Below are 27,798 nucleotides of genomic sequence, written 5' to 3'. Positions count from 1 at the left end.
CTTTTCTTTTTTAACAGGTTATTTAAACAGTGTCTAAATTTAGTTTTCGCATCGCACTTGAAACTATTTTCGCACATTTTGGTGTGAAAAGTCAACCACCATTATTATTTCTCCATTAAGGCTTCTTGTGATTCAACACGACTCGCCGGTAAACGTATGATCCAATAGTACTTTACAGCAAACAAGCAACTTTTACTCAGTTTCATTTCTTTGTCTTGTTTATCCATTTTTCGAACACAGAAGCTATAAAGTAAATCGTTGGAACATCATGCCATCTAATCAAGTTAATCTCGTTAGTTTTCTGTAGATTACAGTTAATTGTAGCAACTTACCGATTATCGCAATGAGGAGGTAACAAAAATCGAAAGGAGAGACAGACGAAAGATGGACCCCGAGACAATATTGTTTCAGTTTTTACCATTGCACAAATTAACGCACCTTATCTAGTGGCGATAATTTCTAATTTGATTTTTTTTCCGGCTTAATTTCTAACTGGCATCTTTCGTGACTAAGCTAAATTAAACCACTGATACATTTTAAGTCTGTTCTTTGTCCATTGAATAATGCAATTTATTTTAAGAAAGCGGTTTGTATCCATGGAGCGATTACAAGCGATTAAAAGAAAGTACAAATATATTTCAGCCGATTGTAACAACAAAGTTGATAAGACCAATCATTACATGTTGTGTACACCGCTTTTGCCAGCAGACTAAAAAGTTATGACAACAGGCCTGAAGACAAAATAAGGCACATGTCTTAAAAAAACAAAAGGCTGGAGCAAATTAAATGACAATATTATATTTTTGCATAGTAGAGAAACGCCAGCGACCATCGTTATCTTTCAACCTGCTGGATTCCGATCGAGGACCGAGAAAAGTGGACCACGTTGTCCAACCGGAACAACAACACTTGACTGACAGGAGAGATTGCCTAGAGTACGCTGATTGGCTGATTTTTCGCGGGAACTTAAACCAGCCAATGAACAGCCAATCAATGCACTGATCAAAGCTGATCAACAACTTGAGTCATTGAAGGGAAACCCGTACTCGATACTGACCGTACTCATCTATCTGCTGACTTTTATTTCGAAGAAAACCCCTCCTAAGCATGGATTTATCTTCACGAGTTGAAATATCATGCAATGGTGAAGGTGCAAACTTTATTCCACAAGATTCAGCTGTCGATTCCAAGAAAGCCGACAAGCAGCAGAGAATGATCGTGAGAGAAGGTCTAGGTGCCAGTACAGAAAAACCCGTAAAAGACGAGCGTAGTAAGTGAATTTCAATTTCTACCCAGATTCCTTAAGAATGCATTTACTTGCTTTGTGATCTACATATATATTTTTCCAGACTCTTATACATTATCCAAGAAGCGCACAAAATTTTATCGATGCATGCGGTATATCCGGGCCTTAAATTTAAGTGATCAAATTTGGTTGTGATGGCTTTTTGGAATAAATACACTTGAAGATTGAAAGTATTTGCTGTGGTTAATGCCGACAGTTTACAATAACTGTTCCTTAACCTTGTTGTTTTAAATTTTTTTTAAATTTTTTGCTAAACTTGTTCGCCAAGCTTATGAGGTGGCTTTTTTACGATGCAAAAGTGTCAAGCAAACTTAAAACTTGTCTTACAGGAAACCAGATAAACGGCTCTAGCATGTCATAGAATTCTACGGCAATCGTAGGAGTATGAAATATTGAAAGACCAGAGTTGTGTACGAAATTTGCTTCAAGTTTGTAAGTTCATGCTTCATTGATTCGCTGCACACAAACTTTGTACCTGTCCTGACACCTGTCCTCTCTCATTGGTCAAAAAATTTCAATGGTAGCCAATAACAGCTAGCCTAGCCAATAATGCATCCCGGTCTTCAGCCAGCTTGTCTTAGCCGACAGTACCACGCAAATGTATAGCACTTTTCTGACTGTCTATGTTGTCTCTGACAAGTGGAAAGTGCCTAAAGTAAGGTGAGTTCTTCGGAGAGCTAAATGGACTGGCTCAGCGCTTACACTTACTCAGGATCAATGTATTTCTGCTCTCTCCTGTTGCTGGAGTCTCTTTAGTCTTTAGCCTAAAAATTTAAATTTAAGTTATTCACCGCATCTCCTTTCACTTTCTTTTTACTCAATTTGTGTTGATTTATTAATTTTTTCTGATAATTTACTAGTTCTTATTAATGTGCCACGTACATTTCTGTAACGAATCTATTAAGGAAATGTTTAAGTGCTGACATTGCATACATGCATGCCTGGCAATTTAATAGATTATAGGTTCACATATTTTGTTATATACAAGATTGTAATCAACAATTGAAATAGTTTCCTCATTGTTTATGTCAACTGTCTTTCTGATAATTGCAGGACCATCTCAGCCAAGGTTCAAAGAATGGATCACACAATTCTGCCAAAAAGTGAAGCCAGTACCAATCCTGTTCACTTGTTTGGTGTTGTTTGTTTGCCTGTATTTCCTGCTTTATGTGGACAAAGGATTAAACTTCAATGGAAAGGTATATGGCTTGGATGTTAAATTATCTTTGATTAAAATGTTCAGCTGCATGTCCATAGAAGGTTTGTGCATGGAAATTATGTTGCATCAAAATCTCCCAACTTGTACTAGTATGTACATCCACTTACAAATGCAATCTTTTAAAACTGTTCTTAATACCTGGGGAGAGTGGGGTTGCTCCCCAATATTAGCTATAATAGGTATTTGCCGCCCCAAAGGGTATGGTTTTAAGCTGTTTTGGTCTGAAAATGGGTATAGATTTTTCAAGGGAACGACGAGAGCGTATTATTTATTCTATTTACGTGTAAAATGTAATAATTGTTAAGTTACACAGTCTGCCTGTATTAGCTATGCTACAGCTGTATATGTGGACTGCATATTTCTGTTAAATTAATATTAAGATATAAATATTTTATAAAGTTGTAAAAGTTGTATCTACTCTGTAGTTAACTTTTTACAGACAATCCGAATACAGTCAAAGCCCATTTGTACAGTCGTAACATCACTAGAACCAATCATGCATGCATCCATATAGTGATCCTTAATGAGCAGGTCAACAAGACTGTTTGTAATAACTAGATGTGCTTTCCATTCAACCCAAAATTCCGAGAACAGAAATTTATGAAACTGGAAAAAATTTTAGAATACTACTCCCTTGAGCACCTAAATTTTATTTATTTATTTATAAACTTCGCCAGAGTAGAAAAAAACAACATGAAGAAACCTCTGACAGGAGAGAACTCACAGAGCGTTAAGTTCCAATAACGAGACTCCTTGCATAAATGAAACTTTTTTTAGGTTTGGCTGAATGGGAAGTGCACTGGCAAGGCATGTCTGTTAAAAGTGGGCTTCCACTGTAATTACATCTAATGGGCCTACAAATAATTTATAAGGTAATAGAATTAACGGAGTGAATACAAACTTGGACTGAACTTGGTGTAGCTATTAGTTTAGGACTCCTATAAAATTGTTTCAATTGGTTAATTATTAGAACTATCCATCATCAGCCTTTCAATATGTACAGAAAAAGCGCTTAAATACTGCAGAGGGTGTCAACAGGACTTAATGCTCCTGGCAGGTTACCATTGTAAGGAAGTAAGTAAGTAGACAAGTAATTATAACTTAAACTCAACTAAGTAACTTTATTTAACCAGGGTATCCCTTTTAGCTATGAGGCTGGTATCCTTTAAGAAAGATTTGTAAAATTTAAATAATTTCCTAATAAAGTAAAAGAAGAAAACAAAGAGAAAGCCTTAGTGATTGAAAAACTACAAAATAATATGTCAGACAGTTAGCTGGAGTGAGTCAAATTAAGCTTTTAGTATTATGAGGTCTAATGGAAGGTACTAAATCATGAATTATAATGAATGTTGCTATCAGCCAATGCATGCACTGTACTTAATGTGTAATTGGGTACGAAACATTGTAACAGCAAGTAATAAAATAAGATGCTGTTTCACCCTTTAGTTTGAAAGCTGCCAAGAGCTGCCATCAGACTGGTATGCTGCCTTCATCTTGAGCTTCATGCTGGCTGTCCTGCACATTAACACTGATGTTCATGGTACCTTGCAAGCACCCTTTACTGGAGTAGAGGAGCAATATGCGACCCCAACTGCACGTCCCCGCATGCAGCTACATCGCCTTTCAACTAAGGTGGCATACATACCTCTGGAAGTGTACTCCAGTGTCTGCCTGATGTTGAATATCAGACGCATTCTGCGATTTGATGATTTCCGAATGCTGGCAGAAAAGGTAGGATTAGACAGGTATGAGATCAAGTTTGTTGAGCAGTTGGAAAACCCCACTAATGTTGTGTTGTCAACATGGTCATCGAGCTGTGATGCAACTGTTGGAAGGCTGATTGAGCTGTTGAAGGATGAGGATCTTAAGCGAATGGCTGTAGCAGAGGTCCTTGAGAAGTGGGTTAACAATGAGGAGTAATCACAGTGAACTTTTATACATGTGAAAGAGCCATTGATAATTATTATTTTTTTTATGGTGGCTACAGTCTATTGTAACCCATTAAAACAGCTTACTTCTTATGGAATATTACTGACAATTAATATTTAAATAGAAGAAAAGTCCTACACAACTTAACAAACAGTTGCAAAAAAAGCCTTCAAAAACTGAAAAATTCAGGCATGAACAGGATTTGCACCCATAACCTCTGCAATTCTGGTGCAGTGCTCTACCAACTGAGCTGTATCAAATGAATCCAACTTGGAGCTGGTCATAATTTATTGTGAGTTCTATATTGTCTCACAATGTGACCAGCTCCCAGTTGGCTTGATAGCTCAATAATTGGTAGAGCACTGCACCCGCATCTCAGAAGTCATGGGTTTGAATGCTGTTCAAGCCGGAATTTTATTTGTTTCAGGCTTTCTTTTTACAACGACTTAAGTTGGATACTAACTGAAGGATCTTTCTTCTATTTGATTTTTCATCTGCTGTTCAAACATATGTTTCATGTATTCCTGTTTAGTTAATATTATTTTACAAAACAGGCCTATGTTAGATCAATTAATAAGTTCTTCCTTCCTTTTGCTTTTTCATTTTTTTTCTTTTTTGCCTGCCATCTAGAACCTAAATTAGCCAGGGAGCTAACAAGATAACCAAATGGTTCATTTAGCTTCCTTGCTTTGCACATTATTCTAACTAATAATTAATTTAATTTATATAACACCACTAAAAGATTGTAAGAATCAACATGTAAATTGAAAAAAAGCACAAATAAAGGTTATTATATATTATTATTATTAGGTTGTACGAGGCCCTAATTGTGAAATATTGTGTGCTTGTGAGCATGCTGGTGACAACAGATATCAGACCTCCTGCGCTTCATAATAGAAATTATGCAAGAGAGAGTGACACATATTATTTTTAATTTTGTTGTAATTAATGTCTACCAACCTAATCCCCAAAAAGCTTTAAGTTTCATTTAGAAAATCATTTGTAGCCAAAATAATCTGTGTTAGCAGTAGTTTATTTTATTAATAGATGAATAATTAACATTAATTTTTAAGTTAGGATATTATTGTTTCAGATGAAAGCCTCGTTCTGATATGGCCTTAAATTGAGAAAGCGCTAGGCTCTGTAGCCATCTGAGAATCAGATTTTAGTATGTAGCTACGACAACTTTGATTAAAGACACAGGTTGAACAATGTTGAATTTTGGGTAAATTAATTAGGGGCTGGAATTTTCAAGTGGGCTCATTTGGAAAAAATTTACTGGTGCATGTGCAGGAATTGTTTCTCTCTGGTAATTAATCAGGAGTCAACCATTTACTATTGATTGTTGTAAGCCTAATTTCAACAAACTTAAGTGGGCATATTTTTAGGGACTATACTATCCTGTTTGGAAGAGTCTTAAAAGATGCTACTCCTGTCTTTATTGCCTGGGTAACTTGTTTTGTAACAATTATGTAAATGTCAATGTTAAAATTTATTTAATTGGCAATTTTTTTTTCAGTGAGGGAGAAGTCAGAGAGGACTATTCAGAACTTAATGGTATCCCAGGGGGGATACTCGGGTATAAACGTGACGGGGGGGGGGGGGGGGTTCTGACGTATTTTTTTGGGTCTAAAATTTTCAACTCCTGTATTTTTTTGGATTTAAAATTTAACCGTGTATTTTTTTGGGTCTAAAAAATCTGCGCATATTCTTTTGGGTTCGAATTTCCGCCAGGCTAATAGTTGCGATATTTAAACCACAAAAAAAAAATTTCCTCATTCTATGTTCCAAAACTAGTCAACCTTGACCTTGATACTTTGTTTCTTTTTCAGCAGAAAGGCAGTATGTTTACTGTTCTTAAAATTTCATTTTTAGGGTATAAAAGTCATGTATTTTTTTGGGTCTAAAATTTCCAGTCTTGTATGTTTTTTGGGTGCAAAAAATTAGGCTCCGTCGGACCCCCCGTCACGTTTATACCCGAGTACCCCCCCTGGGAATGGTATAAAATTGAAGTTTATTTCCTTCATGAGTATAGAATGTGTGGTTTGGTTTGTCTATTGTTTTAGTTATCAGGTAGCTTAATGAAAGAATCTTTTCTGTATTCTGTTGGGGGAGGTATGGCCAGGATATCTTCTGAAACTACCCAAACGTCATTGTATATGGTGCTACAGTACTTTGGTCACTCAGGTAGCTCACCCTATTCGTGCCACGATGTCCTTCACAGTGTCATCAAGCTTGAGCAATAAAGTGTGATCACCACCTGAGCCCTGTTGTTCAAAGCTTGATTTTGCCATTCTCGAATTAATGGCACTTAAAACTCAAGGATTAAGCATTGATTGACTTTCAAGAAGTTGTAGTTTCAAAAGTAAGGCTGAAACATGCTAAATAGTTTTTAAATAGTGTTTAAAGATAGAGCACTTTAAATTGTATGCTGTTTTAAATTAATGTTGCTGGCTTTAAGTCTGTTTATGTACGCTCGTATGGCTAGTCATCTCGTAAAAACTAATTATTAGTTTTTACGAGATTGAACCATGACTGATGAGAGCAAACATAAAAAGATGCCAGACAGCACTGTCAAGGCACATCAGACATTTAATATTATGTCTCTAATAATTATGCAGTATACGTAGGTAGTAACTAATTATGATAATTAGAGGCTCGAAAGGGTTTTAGTTGTGTGTGTGCATAACCCACCAGTGCCATAGCTAAGGTGTACGTGCCAGCTGAATGAATCCAACTTTCTATTAAACCTTGCATGCACAGCACACCAGGCTCCAGTTGTTCAAAGGCCGGATAACTTTATCCTGTGGATAAGTCACTATCCGACAGTTTCAATCTGTGTAAAGATTTCAGTATTTCCTCTTGTACAAGCGAATATGCACACTCTAACCACAGTAAATTTTGAGAGTGTAAGAAAACCTTGGACAGCGTTTAACGTGAAGTATGTTTAAGACCCTGATTAGTGCCTTATCCAGCGGGTAAAGTTATCCGGCCTTTGAACAACTAAGGCCTGACGCACAGTGGAGATCCAGTTTAAAATAATTCCTAGTTGCATACGCAGCACACCAGAAGCGGAAATTCAGTGTAAAAGTGTACAAACTGGAAATAAAAGCTGCGAGACTGTTTCTACCTCAACATTTTGCCTAGTGACCTATTTTGATTTTGGCTTGAAAAGATGTTTTTAGTTTGCCTTCTGTCATTTCACAAACTCTAGAACAATGAAAAAACCCTTTCAAGCCTCTTTAAAATACAAAACACTACTTTGTTTTTAAAAAATCAGTAGGCTTAAGATTGATTTTTCTACAAATGAAGGGATTCACATAATAGGGGCATATATTGCTTTTTGTGTGAAATTTGTCTTTTCACAGGATCTTAGTAAATCTTTTCATAATTTTTTGGTCTTGTTTTTCTCAAAAACGAAGCAAAAAAAATCTTAGAAAGGTATTTCTTTTTCACATCAAAAGAAAAAAACTAATTATAGACTTTGCAAGATCCTGAGAAAAGTTAAAAATTTCATCAAAAAAGTGAAATATGCCCCTTTTGCAGGAAGCTAAGCCCTTTATAATATTATCTTTTTTGCTGGTAATTTTACCCGTTTAAATCTCAAGGTTGTAATTAAATTGCGCTCACTAGCATTTGCTTTTTTGTCAAATTTGCAGTTTAAATCAGATATGTATTATTTAGAGTTTTAAATTAGGAAGTAAAATGCAGTGAATCTTGATTTATTATTTTAGAAAATAAAAATGCAATGAAGCTTGATTTATTCTTGCAATTGTTTTGCAGTTGATAGCATAATGTACCTATAAGTATTTGAAATTGTGGCTACTTTACAGTGACCAAAGCCATGTCAAAATAAGAGATAGAACTCTTCTGAGGTCAAGGCAAGGGGCGGTACTCAGTATAATCTGTAAGGTTGTTACAACCAAAGATATTCCACAATCAGAAATGCAATCAATGACTAATTTAGAAAATATGTGTTTCACTTGTTTATTTTAACACCAGACCCTTCTAAACTTCAATGGAAATTCTGGGGCAACATACACCATTTGCAATGTCTCACATTATTATATCAGGTCAAAAAGACAAAACAAGAAATCAATGCACCTTGACACAAAAAACAATGAAGCTGCAGGTTGTCTGGCTCCAGTGGAATTAGAGTTTAGAAAAGGTGCAGGCCTATTGGGGGAAATTCCAACACTGAGGACTTCACAAGACACCAGTGCTTAAAAAAACACTGATCCACATCCACTTTTGGAGTATCCGATCTATTTATGATCTAAATTCCAAAGCAATAAGCAATTTTTAAGGACGGTGCCTATTAATACCGAATAACCGAAGTATTTTTGTGCGGTTTATGACTATGTGGGAAAAGCAGATCTTAGCAAGGTCTATTGGAATCCAAAACGAAAACTGGGGTTAGCCATGCATTTTTCAGAGATAACTAAGCAATAATATCTCTATAAAAAGTGCCAAAATATAAAGCAATGTATGGGATTTTTAACTAAATTGAAGCTTATTAATAATTATCTCTGAAAAATGCATGGTTACCCCCAATTTTCTTTCAAGATACCAAAAACATTTGCTAAGTTCTATTTTCCCCGTATATTTTTAAACCGCGCAAAAATATTCCTGTATTAGCAGGCACCACCCATAGGAAATCCAAGTATCTTGAGATGCGCAGAACGTTTACACAGTAACAACAGTAGACATCGTCCTTGAGCAGACTCAGGATACTTCCACTGATGCCAGTGTCCCTTGCTTCACTCCTTAAGGACAGTCCCAGTATATGCTTTATTTGTTACTGCGCATGTATATGTTCTGCGAATCTCAAGATGCTCAGGGTTTCCTATGAGTGGTGCCAACTAATAAAGACAACATTTTTTGACATGGTGTGTTTTCTCAAAAGTTGCTTCATGTTTTATTTCTAACACTAAAAGGAACTCCAGCAGCCTTGAAACGCTGAGGAGGATCTCTTGGGCCAAAAATCGTGAAAGGCAGGAGACCTGTTAGGGATAGAACAAAACTACTTCAGCATCAAAACCTCATTTCATTTCTATTATCATACAGAGGGTGTATATTGCTTCAGATAAATGATCCAAACTTGCTCAGTTTTAGACTGCACTGTGATTTTTGTACCCTAAACCCCAATGTTATTACATTTATTGTGCGAAGGCTAATTTGACTTGGGAGTTTGCCTCTGCTTTAATATAGTGGCAGGTTGATGTCATCAAATCCTTCAAAATTCAACCTTTAGGCTAAAAGCAAAATGGATCCACATTTAACACAAAACCCACAGTGGAAAGTAAGTGAGTTTGGAGTATTTTTCTGACTTTTTGGCTTCAATGTAAGTGGTACACTGTAGTTTCACGTGATCAAATCCTTTGAAATTCAGCTTTTTAGGCAAAAAGCAAATCATGGATCCTCATTTAACATAAAAATATCCACAGTGCAAATAACGGAGTGGGCAAGTTTGGAGAATTTTTTTTACTTTTCAGTTAAAAAGGTGAAGGTGATGCCCTTTGGCACAAAACCCTGCAATTTAAGGTTTGTTACAATACACATGCAGTATTTGGCATGCAGAAAATGAGGAAAGAGAAACTTGTCTGAGCACGCCATTTTCTTCATAGTATCACATGTGATGTGTTGTTGATGACCAAACTCCTTTTTTCTGGGGGATGGAACTTTCTTTAGTCCTGTATGTGATTCATAAAAATGAATTTAACCCACCAATAATATTTTTAAGAGAGTTTGAGTAATTCTGATCACATGAGCCCAACAGAGATGAAAGGCATTATCATTGCTGTAAGTTATGGGTAAATACAAATCAATCAGAATATCTGCTTTCAAAAACCTTTGTCTTTTGCTTCATCAATTGCTGTGAGTAAGAGCTTTTGTTGCCAATTACATACACCTAACAAAAAAAAAAAAGAAAAACTAGTGAAGATTGAAAACCGAGTTACTGCCATCAAAATATTACTGCACAGAGAAGGAGAGAAGTTTATAACTTAAACACACAGCAGTGTATAGACAGTAAAAACCCAGTTCACAAATAAGGAAGCTAGTAAATTAACAAAATTTATAAATTAAAGCTGGTTTACCTATTGATGTCTTCCATTACAGACATTTCAAAAGGGTCTGGCCCCACTGAATCAATTACTTTTTATAGGCCTGCATGTTTAGTCTAAGACAGGTGCTCTTTCCACTTCCCTGCTAGCAGAGGCCTCTTTTTCGTTGTATTCACTGAACAGATGAGTGTGAGGAAAAAACCGTTAGTTCAGCGAATACAATGGAAAAGAGGCCTCTGCTACCAGGGAATCTTTCCACCAGTCATTACCTGTCCAAAATCAAAATTTTAAGTCATAAATTTGTGATAAAGGTCTATTGCACTGAATTTAACCCAGTATTGGGTGTATTATTAAATTATAGTATTTTTACCTGTTTTATGCACCTCAAGAACCAATCCTGTGTGGGGGCAAATGATTGAACTGACTCAACAGACCAACATCCTGTGGTTGGACAAACAAATTTGCAGTTTAAGTTTTGCATGCTACAGGACACTTCAAACACACAGCTAAATTTTGTTGCTTCATTAAACTACTGACTGCCCCTTACATGAAACTCAAAAGGTGAAGAAAGGATGTAAAGATTGAAGCAACACCAGCTCAAGGAAGAAAGCCAATGAGGGAAGCTTAGTTTTGCCCTTGCCAAGTGTTTTATTACATGATCAGTTGCTATGAGCAGTTCTCATGATTACAAAGCTACCTCTAGCTAGCAACTAAAATGTAACATTTTTGGTGTAGTTGCGACTGCAACGAAGAAACACAGAAGCACTTCATCTTGTAAAGAAAAATTATGAATAGCAAACTTTATGGGTACTTTTCATTTGTCAGAACTGACGGCCAGTTCAATCATTTTGCACTAATGCACTAATTTGATTGACAGTTTATATTAATACCACTTTTTTTAATTGCTTCAAAATGGTGCACACTGATCTCAGAAATGTGCAATTTTGAATAATTTGAAGAATCAGTCCTTTAACTTAGTACACTCCATTTACAAACTGACCAGTCTGGCTCGTCCAGTTCTGACATATATGGACAACATCCTTAGTTTAACAGATAACATGACGTACATGTTCTAAGCTAGGAATATTGCTGTTTCCTCCTGGATGGGATGCTAGTCAATGTGCCTCGTACAAGTACACACAGGTTTCTAAAGTTTATATCACCAGCATACACAGAACAACAAGATTTTAAACAGCCACCTTAGACTCGTAATCAACCAATTATCAGCCTTGAAATCCAATGAATTTTATTTGAATTGCAGGAAAACAAGAGAGGCCGAAAGAGTGCAGTGGCGGTATTGACGGACTTTTTATTTATGCCACTTTTATCATTTATTTCCAAGAAAACAACACGGCTTTGATGTAACCTGCTGTAATATTTAAAAACTAGGGTATTTTGTATGTTTTGTGGCCGAGACTTTTTTTACTTGAAAGGCAACAGGGAGAGTGATCAACAATCGATGAATACTGGCGAGGAGACAACTACAACAATGAACACAGAAACTTGCGAAACACAGGTGGAAGTCTTTCCAACTTGACACTGCTGTTAGATGTCATAAGAGATTTCATCACAAGAACAATAGTGCTGTTTGTCAATAAAGTAAGTTGAACTTGAGGGAAACCTGTATTTTTTTTGCCTCGTTATAAGATTCTTTGAAAAGAGAATTAATATATCACTAGTGACAAGACCGAGTTCAAATATTGCGCCATGCTTACAACCTACACTGTACTTCTTATTTCAATTAAAGAGTTCAAACTTTAAAAAAATAAAAGGTGTAGTCAGGGTAACAGTTGAAATTTGTCACAGCAAAATAAAAAAGTTGGTTTTTAGCGCTAAAGGGAAATCACTTCTTCTTGATGCAAGCAGTTGCCGGCGACGCTGTGAAAGAGGCGGTATCCAAGACTTTTGTCATGGGCTTTGGTACAAGAAATCCTTTGTTCTGGTAACAGGGCCCGTGCAGCAAGTTTTCGAGTGGGAGGACTTGAAAGACAAACGAGTAAGATGGGCCAACTATGAAGGGGGGGGGGGGGGGAGGAATCCGGGGGCATGCTTCCCTGGATAATTTTGATTTTAACTCCTCTCAAATGTAGAGAAATGCACTTTAAAATGAATCAATGAATTGCTTAATTGCTATAATACTGTTACCTGACAGAAACTGAAGATATAACTTTATTTTCTCCAATCTTTAAATTCACCATCATACAATGATATCTCCTTTACTGACACCAACTCTAACCAGGAATCCAAACGATTTAACTTCCACTGCATTCAACGCAACAATGTATAAATGGTGCATCAATCAGAATGAAAAGGAAGTAAAAAAAAAAAAAAAAAAAACACTGAGGAAGTGGATTTCTTAAAAATACCAAAATTTCTCTTTCTGTTATCATTGCGAATACGGTCAGCAAATTCATTAGCAATATCTACAAGAGAAAGTCTCTCTGTTCTTTCTTTATGACTGTTTAACATTGTCAGGTTGCTAAATAACTCTTGCGTCATTGTCGAGCGAAGCCATGTTTTCAATCTTCGGGCAGTGGAAAATGATCTTTCACCAGTTTCCGGACTTACCAATAAAAGGTTGCATACTGAAATAACTTTGTTTATCATTTTTCTTTCTGGGGTAGGAAACTCTTTGATTTTAACTACGATGTCGTCAAAACATAAAAAATCACCTTCCTTCAGTAGCACTTTCAAAATTTCCAGCTGGGCAGTTAACATTCCAACATTGACATCATCAGTGTAAGATATTCCCATGAACTGTAGCTCTCTGGAGTTATCCTGCGAGTTGAGGGCCATAACTAAAAGGGACTCCATCTTTGCATATACAGCAAAGCTTGGTTGGTCAAAACGCTGCTCACCATCTCCTAGGCGTGGGTGTTCTCCTTGGCAACACTGGCCCTGTCATGGAAGAGTAGTTTTTACTTTTCAGTATAACGGCATCATAAAATGATTTGAAGCTTGCATCACTACTCATTTTCTGCATTTTAGTAAGATGAGCGACTTGTTTACCACTAATAGCTAACATCCTTGTTTGTTGTAAGGTTTTCAATAAATTATCTGTGTGAGAAAACAGGCGCTGCCTCAAATTCAGCCCAAAGAAGAAGTTGAAAGTGTTCATTTGCACTTGGCACCCAATAATCCGTCCACGTATGTCCGACTGGAGTTTCCCATCAAGGGAAATTATCCACTCCTGAAGAAGAGCTGGGTAATTGTCCAGGATTTGCTGAAAACAGCTTGCGTGCACTGTCCATCTGCAGGACAAAGACCTATTATGCCCTTGGGTACAGATTTGGGTTCTTCAAAGTTTTCTTTTATTTCTCCCAGTAGATTTTCCCGCTTTGGTGAAAACTTTGTGAGGGTAACGACTTCTTTTGCAGTGTCCATAGTGTCTGATAGCAACTTACAGTTTTTTGTAGTGTCCTTCACACTTAGACTTAGGGAATGTCCATGACAGTGAGTACGATAAGCCTTCGGATGAAGGTCCTGGATTCTCTTCAACGCACCAGTTCTGTGGCCAAGCATGTTGCTGGCTCCATCATAGCATTGTCCCCTACAGTTCACTAATGGTAAAGTCTGTAGTTTCAGTAACAGTACATCTTTTACAGCTGAAACTATTGTCTCGACACCAATGTCAGGTATGTTGTAAAATCCAAAGAAATCTTCATGGGCTTCTAACTGCTTGTCCCCACAGCTACAACATGTGAACGTTTTTGACCCCCCCCCCCCCCCCAATGATACATTTATTATCAAACCATACTCTTATCCTCCACTTAGCGCTTTACTCGCCTGCCTTTTGCTTGTTCCAACTATTACGTATGTTAATGTACAGGTTGAAGTGATACAGTGTTATCACTAGTCTGGAAAATACCACAAGGCAGCTAAAGAGGGTGTTTGTGCAACTGGCAGACACTCAAAAAAAAGTGGAGTGAGTAGGAGGCGGAAAGAGGCCAAGAGAAAGGCAAAACAGAGGAAAGAAAAGAGAAAAAGACTGTGCCAAGCTCCAGTTGTGGAGTCCTTGACTGGGGAAAGTGCAGAAGAAGTTATATTGCCATTGTCAGACGACACGATCTGCCTGCAAAACACTGACAGCCTTCACCCAACCGTTCTAGTGAAAGGCCTAGATCAACTTATTTCTGAAGGCAGCCTATCTGTTGGTAAAGCCAGTGAAATCCAAACATATCTAACTAGCAAATCCATTGAATGGAACCCATTTGCTGTGTAAACTATTGGTGTGAGATTACATTTTGAAATACTCTTTAGCATTCTTGTATCTTATGGTTTGATTTACTGTGGTACAAGTACATTAAATGTCATGCGGTTCTGGAAGAAAAAAACCCCAAAACTAATGATATGAGCATGAACCAAAACACTGGTTCCTTGAAGCACAAAAGCGAACACTTAGAGGACACAGCTTCTTCAAAGAGATCAAAGTCTCTTTTAACTGAGGTCTTAACTTGGGTAGTAAAACGTAGAAGTAAAAGGAAATCGTGGCGCCGCACTGAATAATTCAAACTGTTCACCGAGCGAGAGTCAAACCGCAAACTGACTCCGGGACTGACTCGACGAATTCGACTGATCATTTTAATCGTTTATTCTTCGACATTATTAACACATTGGATGTTTTTTTCTAGAATTATAAGCTACTCCAGCGTCAAGTGTGAAGTTTATTCATACTATCTTCGTCGAAAAAAACCCAGCTTCTCCAGGCGAATAAACACATCTTTCAGACCCAATTTTTCACACAACGGACTAGCAAAGACGCTTCGAAAAGCCTTTCCCAAGATTCTGCACTAACAATAAATATTCACTCACCTCTCCAGCAACAGAAGAAGACTGAAAGTCTCCTTAACCAAATGACCAGCCATTTTCGAGCTTATCTAACCAAGAAAAGTAAGCTTGAAGCAGTGACGCAGCCGCCATTTTCTAAAATTAATTATTCGCATTGCCGCGCCGTGGAATAAATTAGAGATTCGTTCGCTGATTGGCTAAGCTGACGGGGACTCCCCCCTCAGCGCCCCGCACACACGTAATGTTGTTGTGATCAACAACTGCAGTCGACACTGATCATCTATCTGCTGACTTTTATTTCGAAGAAAATCCCTCCTAAAGTATGGATTTATCTTCACGAGATGAAATACCATGCAACAGTGAAGGTGCAAACTTTATTCCACAAGATCCAGCTGACGATTCCAAGAAAGCCGACAAGCCGCAGAGGATGATCGTGAGAGAAGGTCCAAGTGCCAGTACAGAAAAGCCCGAAAAAGACGAGCGTAGTAAGTGAATTTCAATTTCTACCCAGATTCCTTAAGATTGCATTTACTTGCTTTGTGATCTACATATATAATTTTTGGAGACTTATACATTATGCAAGAAGCTAGAAGAGGTAACTGCACAAAATTTTATCGATGCATGCGGTATAATCCGGGCCATAAATTTAAGTGATCAAATTTAGTTATGATGGCTTTTTGGAATAAATACACTTGAAGATTGAAAGTATTTGCTGTGGTTAATGCCGACAGTTACAATAAGCGCTCCTTAACCTTGTTGTTATTTTTTTAAAATATGTTGCTATACTTGTTCGCCAGCTTACGAGGTGGCTTTTCCACGATGCAAAAGTGTCAAGCAAACTTAAAACTTGTTGTGCATGACACCAGATAAACGGTCCTAGCATGTTATAGAACCCTACGGCAATTGTAGGAGTATGAAATATTGAAAGACCAGAATTGTGTACGATTTTGTCCAGTTCCACGCGATGTAATCTTGTCAAGTTTTTTTGTCAACTCCTCTCCTGGGAACGAGGTTGTCCGTATTGCTTTTCCGTGTAGCCTTTTGACCTGTCCTCTCATTGGTCAAAAGTTTCAATAGTAACCAATAACAGCAAGCCAAAGTTGCTAGCCAAAAACCAATAATGCATTCCGGTCTCAGTTTTGACTGTCTATCTTGTCTCTTCTTGTCTCTGTGATGTGGAAGGTGACCAAAGTAAGTTAAGTTCTTCGGAGAGCTATTCTTAGCTATTCTTCGTCGCAGTGGTTGAACGGTGAGAAAAAAAATCAGAGTGGCTCAGCGCTTATCCTTACTCAAGATCATGAATGCACTTCTACTCTCTCCTGTGTAGTCTTCAGCCTAAAAATTTAAATTTAAGCTTGAGTTTATGTTCACCGTATCTCCTTTCACTTACTTTTAACTCAATCTGTGTTGATTTAGTAATTTTTTTTCTTCTGATAATTTACTAGTTCTTATTATGTGCCACGTACATTTCTGTAGCGAGCCTATTGGGGAAATGAATTGCTGACATTGCATACATGCATGCCTGGCATGGCAATAGCAATTTAATAGACTATAAGCTTACATAGTTTATTATTTACAGGATACTAATCAACAAATAGTTTCCTCATTGCTTATGTCAACTGTCTTTCTGATAATTGCAGGAACATTTAAACCAAGGTTTAAACAATGGATCACACAATTCTGCCAAAAAGTGAAGCCAGTACCAATCCTGTTTGCTTGTTTGGTGTTGTTTGTTTGCCTGTATTTCTTGGTTTATGTGGACAAAGGATTAAACTTCAATGGAAAGGTATATGGCTTGGATGTTAAATTGTCTTTGATTAAAATGTTCAACTGCATGTCCATGTAAGTTTTGTGCATGGAAATTATGTTGTTAGTATCGAATATAAAAATTCTTAATCTCACAACTTACAAGGATGTACATCTACTTACAAATGCAATCTTTGAAAACTGGGGGAAGGGGGGTTACTCCCCTATATAAGCTATATAGGTTAAAAGTGCCACCCCAAAGGGTATGAGTTTAAGCCGTTTTGGTCTGAAAATGGGTATAGATTTTTCAAGGGAACCACAAGCATATTATTTATCCTATATACATGTAAAATGAAATAATTATTAAGTTACACAGTCTGCCTGGATTAGCTATGCTACAGCTGTATATATGAAGTGGGTATTTCTGTAATATTAATATTAAGATATAAATATTAAATAAAGTTGTATCTACTCTGTAGTTAACTTTTTACAGGCAATCCGATTACAGTCAAAGCCCATTTGTACAGTCGTAACATCACTAGAACCAATCATGCATGCATCCATATAGTGATCCTTATTGAGCAGGTTATTTTTAAAAGGAAAATGTACTGGAACCAACAAGACTGTTTGTAATAACTAGATGCGCTTTCCGTTCGACCCAAAATTCTGAGAACAGAAATTTATTAAACTGGAATAAAATTTTAGAATACCACTACCTTGAACACCTAAATTTTATTTAACTTTTCTTAGGTTTGGTTGAACGGGAAGTGCACTGGCAAGGTGCATCTGTGAAAAGTGGCCTTCCACTGTAATCACATCTAATGGGCCTACAAATAATTTATAAGGCAATAGCATTAATGGAGTGAATACAAATTTGAACTGAACTTGGTGTAGCTATTAGTTTTAGGAATCGTATAAAATTGTTTCAATTGGTTAATAATTAGAACTATCCGTCATCAGCCTTTCAATATGTATAGAAAAGTGCTTCAATACTGCAGATGGTGTTAACAGTAATGCTCCTGGCAGGTTACCATAGTAAGTAAGGAAGTAAGTTAGTACATGCAAGTAATTATAAATAAGGACTAAGTAACTTTTTTTAACCAGGGTATCCCTTTCAGCTATGAGGCTGGTATCCTTAGGGACCCTGGGAAATAAAAATTTGTACAATTTAAAAAATTTCCTTATTAAAATAAAAGAAGAAAATTATGAAGAGAAAACCTTAGTAGGGATATACAAGATTGAAACATTACAAATATGTCAGGCAGTTATAAACTGAGTCAAATTGAGCCTTTAGTATCATGAGGTCTTGGAAGGTACTAACTCACAAATTATGGTGAATGTTTCTATCACCCAATGCATGCACTGTACATAATGTGTAATTGGGTACAAAACATTGTAACAGCAAGCTTGTATAAGTAATAAAATAAGATGCTGTTTCATTCTTTAGTTTGAAAGCTGTCAAGAGCTGCCACCAGACTGGTTTGCCATCTTCATCTTGAGCTTCATGCTGGTTATCCTGCACATTAACACTGAAGTTCATGGTACCTTGCAAGCACCCTTTACTGGAGTAGAGGAGCAATATGCGACCCCAACTGCACGTCCCCGCATGCAGCTACCTCGCCTTTCAACTAAGGTAATGCACATACCTTTGAAAGTGTACTCCCGGGTCTGCCTGATGTTGAATATCAGACGAGAATTGCGATTTGATGACTTCAGAATGCTGGCAGAAAAGGTTGGATTAGATGGGTATGAGATCAGGTATACTGAGCAGTTGGAAAACCCCGCTAATGTTGTGTTGTCAACATGGTCATCAAGCCGTGATGCAACTGTTGGAAGGCTGATTGAGCTGTTGAAGGATGAGGATCTTAAGCGAATGGATGTAGCAGAGGTCCTTGAGAAGTGGGTTAACAATGAGGAGTAATCACAATGAGCTTTTATAGATGTAAAAGAGCCATTGATAAATACCTAGAAATGAATACTTTTTTTTTCCTTTTATTGTTTTTATGGTGACTACAGTAGCTAATTATTAATGAAACTCAGAGAAAGTACTTATCTATTGTATGTAACCCATTAAAACAGCTTACTTTCTATGGAATATTACTAACAATTAATCTTTAAATAGCAGAAAAGTCCTATATACACAACTTAACAAGCAGTTACAAAAACAAAAACCTTCAAAAAAAAATCAGGCTTGAACAGTATATACACCCATGACCTCTGCAATTCTGGTGCTGTGCTCTACCAACTGAGCTATCAAGCCAACTGGGAGTTGGTCATAATTTATTGTGAGTTCTGTATTGTCTCACAATATGACCATGCAGCTCCAAGTTGGTAGAGCACTGCACCAGCATCGCAGAGGTCATGGGTTCAAATCCCATTCAAGCCTGAATTTCTTTAAGGCTTTCTTTTTGCAACAGCTTAAGTTGGATACTAACTTCGAGAATCTTTCTTCTATTTGATCTTTCATCTGCGCAGTTCAAATATATGTTTCATGTATTTCCAATTTAATTAATATTATTTTACAAAACAGGCCTATGTTAGATCAAAGGTTGTACGAGCCCTAATTGTAAAATATTGTGTGTGCATGCTGAGGATAACAGATGTCAGACCTTGTGCGCATCATAATAGAAATTCTGGAAAGATTGAGATAGAGTGAAACAAATTATTTTTGCCAACCTAATCCCCAAAAAGTTTAAGTTTCATGAGATGAGAACATCCATTTTAATGGATTTTTAAAACTTAAAACTTTTAATCAGGCATTAGCATTGATTGACTTTCAAACCTGCTGTATACTTTTGTTATAAGTTTCTTTCGTTAGAAAGGCCCTGTTTACATGTCACATTTTATTTTAATTGTGGAACATAATTCAAGTTCTAGTACATGAACCAAATAACCACATGCAATGAGTATACAAGAAGTGAATGGCCTGAAGCTCAAACAGGGTACAGATTTGGGGTTTAGCTTGATGCATGTAAAAAAAAACCTGACCAGTTTTTTCTTTGTGTTGTCAGTAGGTGTTAATAAGAGTAAGTGTTAATAAGGTGTTCAGACATTTTTGTTTCCTTTGTTTTACATCACCTGTGAGTTTTAAGGCTTCTTACGCCAAGGTACATGTAAAGCCCAGATTTGGTTATTGTCTGTATCCCAAGAAGTTGTATTTGTGTGAGGGTGAAATGTGGATTATAAATTAGGGAAAGTGAAAATTACTCACGCTAAATAGTGTTCAAAGATGGAGCACTTTAAATTGTATGCTGTTTTAAATTAATGCTGCTGGCTTTGAGTCTGTTTATGTATGTGTTGTAGGTTAAAATGAATCCCAAGTTAAAATGATTTCAACCTAGGTTGAATTGTATTTTCCTTTGTTTCAGATGTAAATTACCCAACCTTAACAAAAGAAAATACAAATCAACCTAGGTTGAAATCATTTTAACCTACAACATATGCTTGTATGGATAGACATCTCGTAAAAACCATGACTGCTGAGAGCAAACATAAAAAGATATTGCTTTGTAGAAAATTTAAAAAAAGTGCAATGCCAAACAGTGCTGTCAAGGTACATCAGACATTTAATATTATGTCTCTAATAATAATGCAGTAGGTACCAAGCAAAGTCTAATTATGATAATTAAGGAGGCTCAAAAGGGTTTTTGGCTGTGTGCCTGTGCGTAACCCACCAGTGCCATAGCGAAGGTGTACATGCCAGCTGAATCAATCCAAATTTCTATCAAACTTTGCAAGCACAGCACACCAGAAGTACAGTGGAAATGCAGTGTAAACTTGCACGAAGCGGAAATAAAAACTGCAGGAGACATGTTTTTACCTCAACTTTTGGTCCAGTGACCTATCTTGATTTTGACTTGCAAAGATGTTAAATAAGTTTGCCTTCCGTCATTTCACAAACTCCACAACAATGAAAAACCTTTTCAAGCCTCCTTAAAATACAAAATACTACTTTGTTTTTAAAAAAATCAGTAGGCCAAGCTTAAGATTGATATTTCTACAAATGAAGAGATTCACATAGTAGGGGCATTTATCGCTTTTTGTGTGAAATTTGTCTTTTCACAGGATCTTGGTAAATCTGTACCTGTGGACTTGTCGTTCTGCGATTTATTTATTTTTTTTATTTTTTTTTTGCTGACTTGAATTTTTTTGCCGTGCATGTTTTTCTCAAAAACGAAGCCAAAAAAAAAAAAAAAATCATAGAATGACATTATTTTCACATCAAAACAAGTCCATATGTAAAGACTTTGCAAGACCCTGAGAGAAGTTAAAAATTTCACCAAAAAAGCAAAATATGCCCTTTTGCAGGAAGCTAAGCTCTTCATAATATAATTATCTTTTTTGCTGGTAATTTTACCCGTATAAATCTCAAGGTTGTAATTAAATTATGCTTACTAGCATTTGCTTTTTTGGCAAATTTGCAGTTTAAATCGGATATGTATTATTTAGAGTTTTAAAATAGGAAATAAAATGCAGTGAAGCTTGATTTATTCGTGCAATTGTTGTGCAGTTGATAGCATAATTTATTACACCCATTTTGAAATCACTGGTGATCCTTGCAATCTGATTGGCTCTCAACATTGCAATTTATTCACAAATTGCACTATTTTTTGCTCTAAGTCGCATCTTTTTTTAGCCCAGCAAAATGAAAATGAAACCAGGTTTCCTGAAGTGGATAAATAAATATTGATATTGACAAAAAACTGTGAAATTTAAAAATGGGTGTAATAAAGTGGTAATTGAACTTCGTGTTGTGCAATTTTGGTCTAAAATCACACGATTTCAAATTATACTCGCGCTGCACGCTCGTTCGATTTTGGAAGCATGCATATGATTTCAGACCAAATTGCACTTCACTCAGTTCAATTACCATTATCAATGTACCTAAGCATTTGAAATTGTGGCTACTTTACAGTGACCAAAGCATGTCAAAATAAGAGATAGAACTCTTCTGAGAAAGGCAAGGGGCTGTACTCAGTATAATCTGTAAGGTTGTTACAACTAAAGAATATTTCAAAAATAGACATGCAACCAATGACGAGTAGAAAATTTATTTTTCGGTGTTTCACTTGTTTATTTTAACACCAGACCCTTCTAAACCTCAATGGAAATTCTGGGGTGACATACACTATTTGCAATGTCGCAAAATAACAACAAAACACTATGCCTGGACACAAAAAGCAATAAATAAAATCAAATCAAAATAAATCAACTCGAGGGTGACACTAAAAAGACTGACGACTGACAAACCTGTGGCCCTCGGATTCCAGATCGAATTGGAATTTGGAAATGAAGCTGCAGGTTATCAGGGTCCAGCAGAAACAGAGCTTAGAAAAGGTGCAGGCCTATTTGGGGAAAATCTAACACTGAGGACTTCACAATTATTGATCCACATCCAATTTTGGAGTAACTGATCTATTTATGATCTCAATTCCAAAGCAATAAGAGACTTTTAAGCAGAATCAGGATACTTCCACTGATGCCAGTGTCCCCTGTTTCACTCCTTAAGGATGGTGCCTATGTTGTGGTTCAATTTTATCTTGGTTTAAATTTTATTTTCAATCGTTTGAAACTCATTATCATACATTACCATACCCAACAACAATAGGAAGATAAAATTTAAATCAAGGATGAATGTGAACCACAACACCTATACTTTGTTTGTTAATGCGCATGCATAAATATGGTCTGCAAATCTCAAGATGTTCAGGGTTTCCGATGGGTGGTGCTAACTAATAAAGACAACATTTTTTGACATGGTGTGTTTTCTCAAAAGTTGCTTCATATTTTATTTCTAACACTAAAAGGAACTCCAGCAGCCTTGAAACGCTGAGGAGGATCTCTTGGGCCAGGAATTGTGAAAGGCAGCAGACCTGTTAGGGATAGAACGAGACTACTTCAGCATCAAAACCTCATTTCATTTCAATTATCATACAGAGGGTGTATATTGCTTCAGATAAATGATCCAAACTTTCTTGAAGTTTAAGACTGCACTGTGGTTTTTGTACCCTAAACCCAACAAGGTACAATATTTATCTATTATTTATTTTGCAGAGGTTGGAGTTTGCCTCTGCTTTAATATAGTGGCAGGTTGATGTGATCAAATCGTTCAAACTTCAACCTTAAGGGAAAAAGCAAAATGGATCTACATTTAACACAAAATCCACAGCAGAAAGTGGGCGTGCTTGGAGTATTTTTCTGACTTTGTAAGAGGTACACTGTAGTTTTGAACACATGAAATTCAAAAGCAAATTATGGATCCACATTTAACACAAAAATATCTGCAGTGCAAATAACTAAGAGTGGGCAAGTTTGGAGAATTTTTGTACTTTTTAGTTAAAAGGTGATGTAGTTATGCCCTTTTGCATAAAATGCTGCAATTTAAGGTTTTTTACAATACAAATACAGTATTTGGCATGCAGAAAATGAGCAAAGATAAACTTGTCTGAGTATGTCATTTTCTTCATAGTATCACATGTGATGTGTTGTTGATGACCAAACTCCTTTTTTCTGGGGGATGGAACTTTTCTTCAGTCCTGTGTGTGATTCATAAAAATGAATTTAACCCATCAATGCTTAAGAGAGAGTGAGAGTAATTCTGAGCCCCACAGAGATAAAAGGCATTATAATAAATTTATTACTGTAAGTTTGGGGTGAAAACAAATCAATGAGAGGGTCTGCTCTCAATAACCTTTGTCTTTTGCTTCTTCGATTGCTTTGAGTAGGAGTTTTTGTTGCCGTCTACATACACCTAACAAAAAAAGAAAAGAAAATAGTCAAGCCTGAAACCAAGTTACTGCCATCAAAATACTACTGCGCAGAGAAGGAATTATTACAGAAACATACAGCAGTGGTAGAAAGTAAGAACCCTGTTCACAAAAAAGGAAGCTAATTAAAAATTAACAACATTGTACAACTTAAAGCTGGTTTAATTATTGCTGACTCCCTATTGATGTCTCTTCCAATACAATCACTTTTAGGCCAGCATGATTGGTCTAATTAAGACAGGTGCTTGTTTCACCAGTCGTTACCTGTCCTACCTTAAAATTTTAAGGACTTTATAATGATAAATGTCTATTGTACTGAATTTCAGCCAGTCTTAGGTGTATTTTTTAAATTAAAGTATATTTACCTGTTTTATTATGCACCCCAAGAACCAATCCTGTGTGGGGACAAATGAACTGACTCAACAGACCAATATCCTGCAGTTGAACAAACAAATTTGCAGTTTAAAGTTTTGCATTCTACAGTACACTTCAAACACAGAGCTACAATAAATTTCATGTTGTGTCGTTGAACTACTGACTTCCCCTTTATAAGAAACTCAAAAGGTGAAGAGAAGATGTAAAGATTAAAGAACCACCAGCTCAAGGAAGAAAACCAGTTGAGGGAAGCCTAGTCTTGCCCAGTTTGCCACGTGTTTTGTTACATGATCAGTGGTCATGTGCACTTCTCATGATAATAAAGCTACCTCTAGACTGCAACTGTTTCAGTTTACATCAAGATTGTAAATGTAACATTTCTGGTGTTGTGACTGCAACAAAAAAACACAGAAGCACTTCATCTTGTAATGAAAAAGTATTAATAGCAAACTCTGGGTACTTTCCATTATTTTGTCAGAACTGGCGGCCAGTTCAATCATTTTGTAAACTGAATGCACTAATTTGAATGACAGTCTATGAACCACTTTTTTTAATTGCTTCAAAATGGTGCACACTGATCTCAGAATGTGCAATTTTGAATAGTTTGAAGAATCAGTCCTTCAACTTAGTACACTCCATTTACAAACTGACCAGTCTGGCTCCTCCAGTTCTGACACATGGACAGCACTTTAAGTTAAACAGATTACATGACGTACATGTACTAAGCTAGGAGTATTACTGTTTCCTAGTTAATCTGTCTTGTACAAGCACACACAGGTTTCTAAAGTTCATATTACCGGCATTCACAAAACAACAAGATTTTAAACAGTCACCTACTTAATCTGTCTTGTACAAGCACGCACAGGTTTTTAAAGTTCATATTACCGGCATACACAAAACAACAAGATTTTAAACAGCCACTTTAGACTCGTAATCAACCAATAATCAGCCTTGAAATCAAACGAATTTTATTTGAAACACGGGAAGACAAGAGAGGCCGAAGGAGCATAGTGGTTGCGTTGACAGACTTTTAATTTATGCCACTTTTATTGTTTATTTCCAAGAAAACGACACGGCTTTGATGTAACCTACTGTAATATATAAAAACTTAGGGTATTTTGTATGTTTTGTAGCCGAGACAGTTTTTTTTACTTGAAAGGCAACAGGGAGAGTGATCGACAATCAATGAAAATTGGCGAGGAGGCAACTACAACAATGAACACAGAAACTTGCGAAACACAGCTGAAAGTCTAAGTTTCCAACTTGACACTGCTGTTAGATGTCATAAGAGATTTCATCACAAGAACAATAGTGCGGTTTGTTAATAAAGTAAGTTTTTTTTTATTTTTTTTTTTTATTGTTTGCAAAATCACATTACTTACATTACTTACAGTACAGGCTAAATATATCACTAGACAATACAGTATTCTACCTACAATACATGCTTACTGGTTACTTACGCTACTGAACAAAACAGGACTCTACTTACAATTTAATACAGATAGCCTTAAACATAACAGTAACTAGATTACTTACAAACTACGGGTTACACGCTACTAAAAAAAAAAAAAAAAGTAATAAAGTAAGTTGAACTTGAGGGAAACCTGTATTTTTTTGCCTCGTTATAAGATTCTCTGAAAAGAGAAGAAAGATATCACTAATGACAAGACTGAGTTCAAATATTGCGCCCTGCTTACAACCTACTTCTTATTTCAACTAAAGAGTTCAAACTTTAAAAAAATAAAAGGTGTAGTCAGTTGAAATTTGTCATAGCAAAATAAAAAAGTTGTTTTTTAGCGCTAAAGGGAAATCAGCGTTGCCAGCAACGCTGCGAAAGAGGCGGTATCAGAGACTTTTGTCATGGTCTTTGGTACATGAAATCATTTGTTCTGGTAACAGGGCTTGCACAGCAAGTTTTTGAGTGGGGGGACTTAAGAGGCAAATGAGTAAGATGTGCACACTATGGGGGGGGGGGGGGGTGTTGGGGGGAGATCCGGGGGCATGCTTCCCTGGATAATTTTGATTTTAACTCATCTCAAATGCAGAGAAATGCATTTTTAAATGAATCAATGAATTCCTTAATTACTATAATACTGTTACCTGATAGAAACTGATATAACTTTCTTTTCTCCAATCTTTAAATTCACCATTATACAATGATATCTCCTTTACTGACACCAACTCTAACCAGGAATCCAAGCGATTTAACCTCCACTGCATTCAACACGATGTATAAATGGTGCATTAATCAGAATGAAAACGAAGCAAAAAAAAAAAACTGAGGAAGTGGATTCCTTAAAAACACCAAAATTTCTCTTTCTGTTATCATTACGAATACAGTCGGCAAATTTGTTAGCAATATCTACAAGAGAAAGTCTGAATGTTCTTTCTTTATGACTGTTTAATATTGTCAGGTTGCTAAGTCACTCTTGTGTCATTGTGGAGCGAAGCCATGTATTCAATCTTTGGGCAGTGGAAAACGATCTTTCACCAGATGCACTTGTTGCCGGACTTACCAATAAAAGTTTGCATACTGAAATAAGTTCATTTATCATATGTCATCAAAACATAAAAAATCACCTTCCTTCAGTAGCACTTTCAAAATTTCCAGCTGGGCGGTTAACATTCCAACATCAACATCGTCAGTGTAAGATATTTCCATGAACTGTAGCTCTCTGGAGTTATCCTGCGAGTTGAGGGCCTTAACTAAAAGAGACTCCATCTTTGCAAATGCAACAAAGCTCGGTTGATCAAAATGCTGCTCAATAGCATTGACCATTAAGTCAATAGATTCAAAGTATATCTGCCTATAATAGTCTTGTGTTGTCAAAGGATATGCTGGTTCTACAATACCAATTTCAATCCTCCTAGGCGTGCGTGTTCTCCTTGGCAACACTGGCCCTGTCAAGGAAGAGTAGTTTTTACTTTTCAGTATAACGGCATCATAAAATGTTTTGAAGCTTGCATCACTACGCATTTTCTGCAGGACCTCTTTGGTAAGATAAGCAACCTGTTTACCACTTATAGCTGACATCCTTGTTTGTTGTAAGGTTTTCGTAAATTATCTGTGTGAGAAACAGGCACTGCCCCAAATTCAGCCCAAAGAAGAAGTTGAAAGTGTTAATTTGCACTTGGCACACAATAATCCGTCCACGTATCTCTGACTGGAGTTTCCCATCAAGGGAAATTATCCACTCCTGAAGAGGAGCTGCGTAATTGTCCAGGATTCGCTGAAAACAGCTTGCGTACACTGTCCATCTGTAGGACAAAGACCTATTATGTCCTTGGCTGCAGATTCGGGTTCTTTGAGGTTTTCTTTTATTTCAACCAGTAGATTTTCCCGCTTTGATGAAAACTTGCGGGTACGGACTTCTTTTGCAGTGTCCATAGTGTCTGATGGCAGAAATTCTAAAAACCACTTTGATTTAAATGCATGATTCTGTTTGGCACAAAGCTTCTTTGGAAACCTGAAATTTGCATGTTGGAACGGCTCCGTAACTTGGAAGCCTAAAATTTGACTGGCTGATGAATATTCAACCTGTTGTTGAATTGGAGGAGATGGTTCTTCCCTGGACACTGTAGCTTGCACTTGACTGGTGGAGG

General features: G+C 36.6%; 3 protein-coding genes and 1 pseudogene across 5 annotated transcripts in view; 2 read left to right on the top strand and 2 right to left on the bottom strand.

Annotated features, from left to right (window-relative positions):
* Positions 1-916: 916 nt before the first annotated feature.
* On the top strand, positions 917-8,213 carry LOC146484145 (uncharacterized). Its single transcript, XM_085105476.1, has 3 exons — positions 917-1,270; positions 2,360-2,505; positions 3,972-8,213. The coding sequence occupies exons 1-3, from the start codon at positions 1,108-1,110 to the stop codon at positions 4,443-4,445; spliced, it is 783 nt and encodes a 260-aa protein (XP_084961602.1). The 5' UTR covers positions 917-1,107; the 3' UTR covers positions 4,446-8,213.
* Positions 8,214-8,427: 214 nt separating this feature from the next.
* The window catches only part of LOC146484139 (uncharacterized), a 49,451-nt gene continuing 30,080 nt past the window's right edge, over positions 8,428-27,798 (bottom strand). Inside the window, exons 9-10 of one of the 3 annotated variants that reach the window (XM_085105479.1) lie at positions 23,745-23,804; positions 8,428-9,457 (exon numbers count right to left, since the gene is read on the bottom strand). In XM_085105479.1, coding sequence (XP_084961605.1) covers positions 9,366-9,457; positions 23,745-23,804 — 152 coding nt within the window. In that variant the 3' untranslated portion in view covers positions 8,428-9,365. Of the gene's footprint in view, positions 9,458-22,092; positions 22,927-23,694; positions 23,805-27,798 lie in introns of those variants that run through there. The other 2 variants (XM_085105480.1, XM_085105478.1) reach the window with 2 other exon arrangements.
* Positions 13,422-15,099, bottom strand: LOC146484144 (uncharacterized; annotated as a pseudogene).
* LOC146484143 (uncharacterized) lies at positions 15,615-18,980 on the top strand. Its single transcript, XM_085105474.1, has 3 exons — positions 15,615-15,792; positions 16,948-17,093; positions 18,501-18,980. Exons 1-3 carry the CDS (start codon positions 15,630-15,632, stop codon positions 18,972-18,974), a joined length of 783 nt encoding a protein of 260 aa, XP_084961600.1. The 5' UTR covers positions 15,615-15,629; the 3' UTR covers positions 18,975-18,980.

Source organism: Pavona decussata, unplaced genomic scaffold, assembly GCF_977016875.1.
Source record: "Pavona decussata unplaced genomic scaffold, jaPavDecu1.1 SCAFFOLD_37, whole genome shotgun sequence".
In the NCBI taxonomy this organism is placed as follows: Eukaryota; Metazoa; Cnidaria; class Anthozoa; order Scleractinia; family Agariciidae; genus Pavona; species Pavona decussata.
This window is presented reverse-complemented; position numbering and strand designations above follow the sequence as displayed.

Excerpts from the sequence above, each read along its gene's own strand:
- LOC146484143 (XM_085105474.1), top strand. The coding sequence starts at position 15,630 with ATGGATTTATCTTCACGAGATGAAATACCATGCAACAGTGAAGGTGCA. Across the intron at positions 15,793-16,947 it reads GCCCGAAAAAGACGAGCGTA|GAACATTTAAACCAAGGTTT; the intron begins GTAAGTGAATTT and ends TGATAATTGCAG. Across the intron at positions 17,094-18,500 it reads GATTAAACTTCAATGGAAAG|TTTGAAAGCTGTCAAGAGCT; the intron begins GTATATGGCTTG and ends TTCATTCTTTAG.
- LOC146484145 (XM_085105476.1), top strand. The coding sequence starts at position 1,108 with ATGGATTTATCTTCACGAGTTGAAATATCATGCAATGGTGAAGGTGCA. Across the intron at positions 1,271-2,359 it reads ACCCGTAAAAGACGAGCGTA|GACCATCTCAGCCAAGGTTC; the intron begins GTAAGTGAATTT and ends TGATAATTGCAG. Across the intron at positions 2,506-3,971 it reads GATTAAACTTCAATGGAAAG|TTTGAAAGCTGCCAAGAGCT; the intron begins GTATATGGCTTG and ends TTCACCCTTTAG.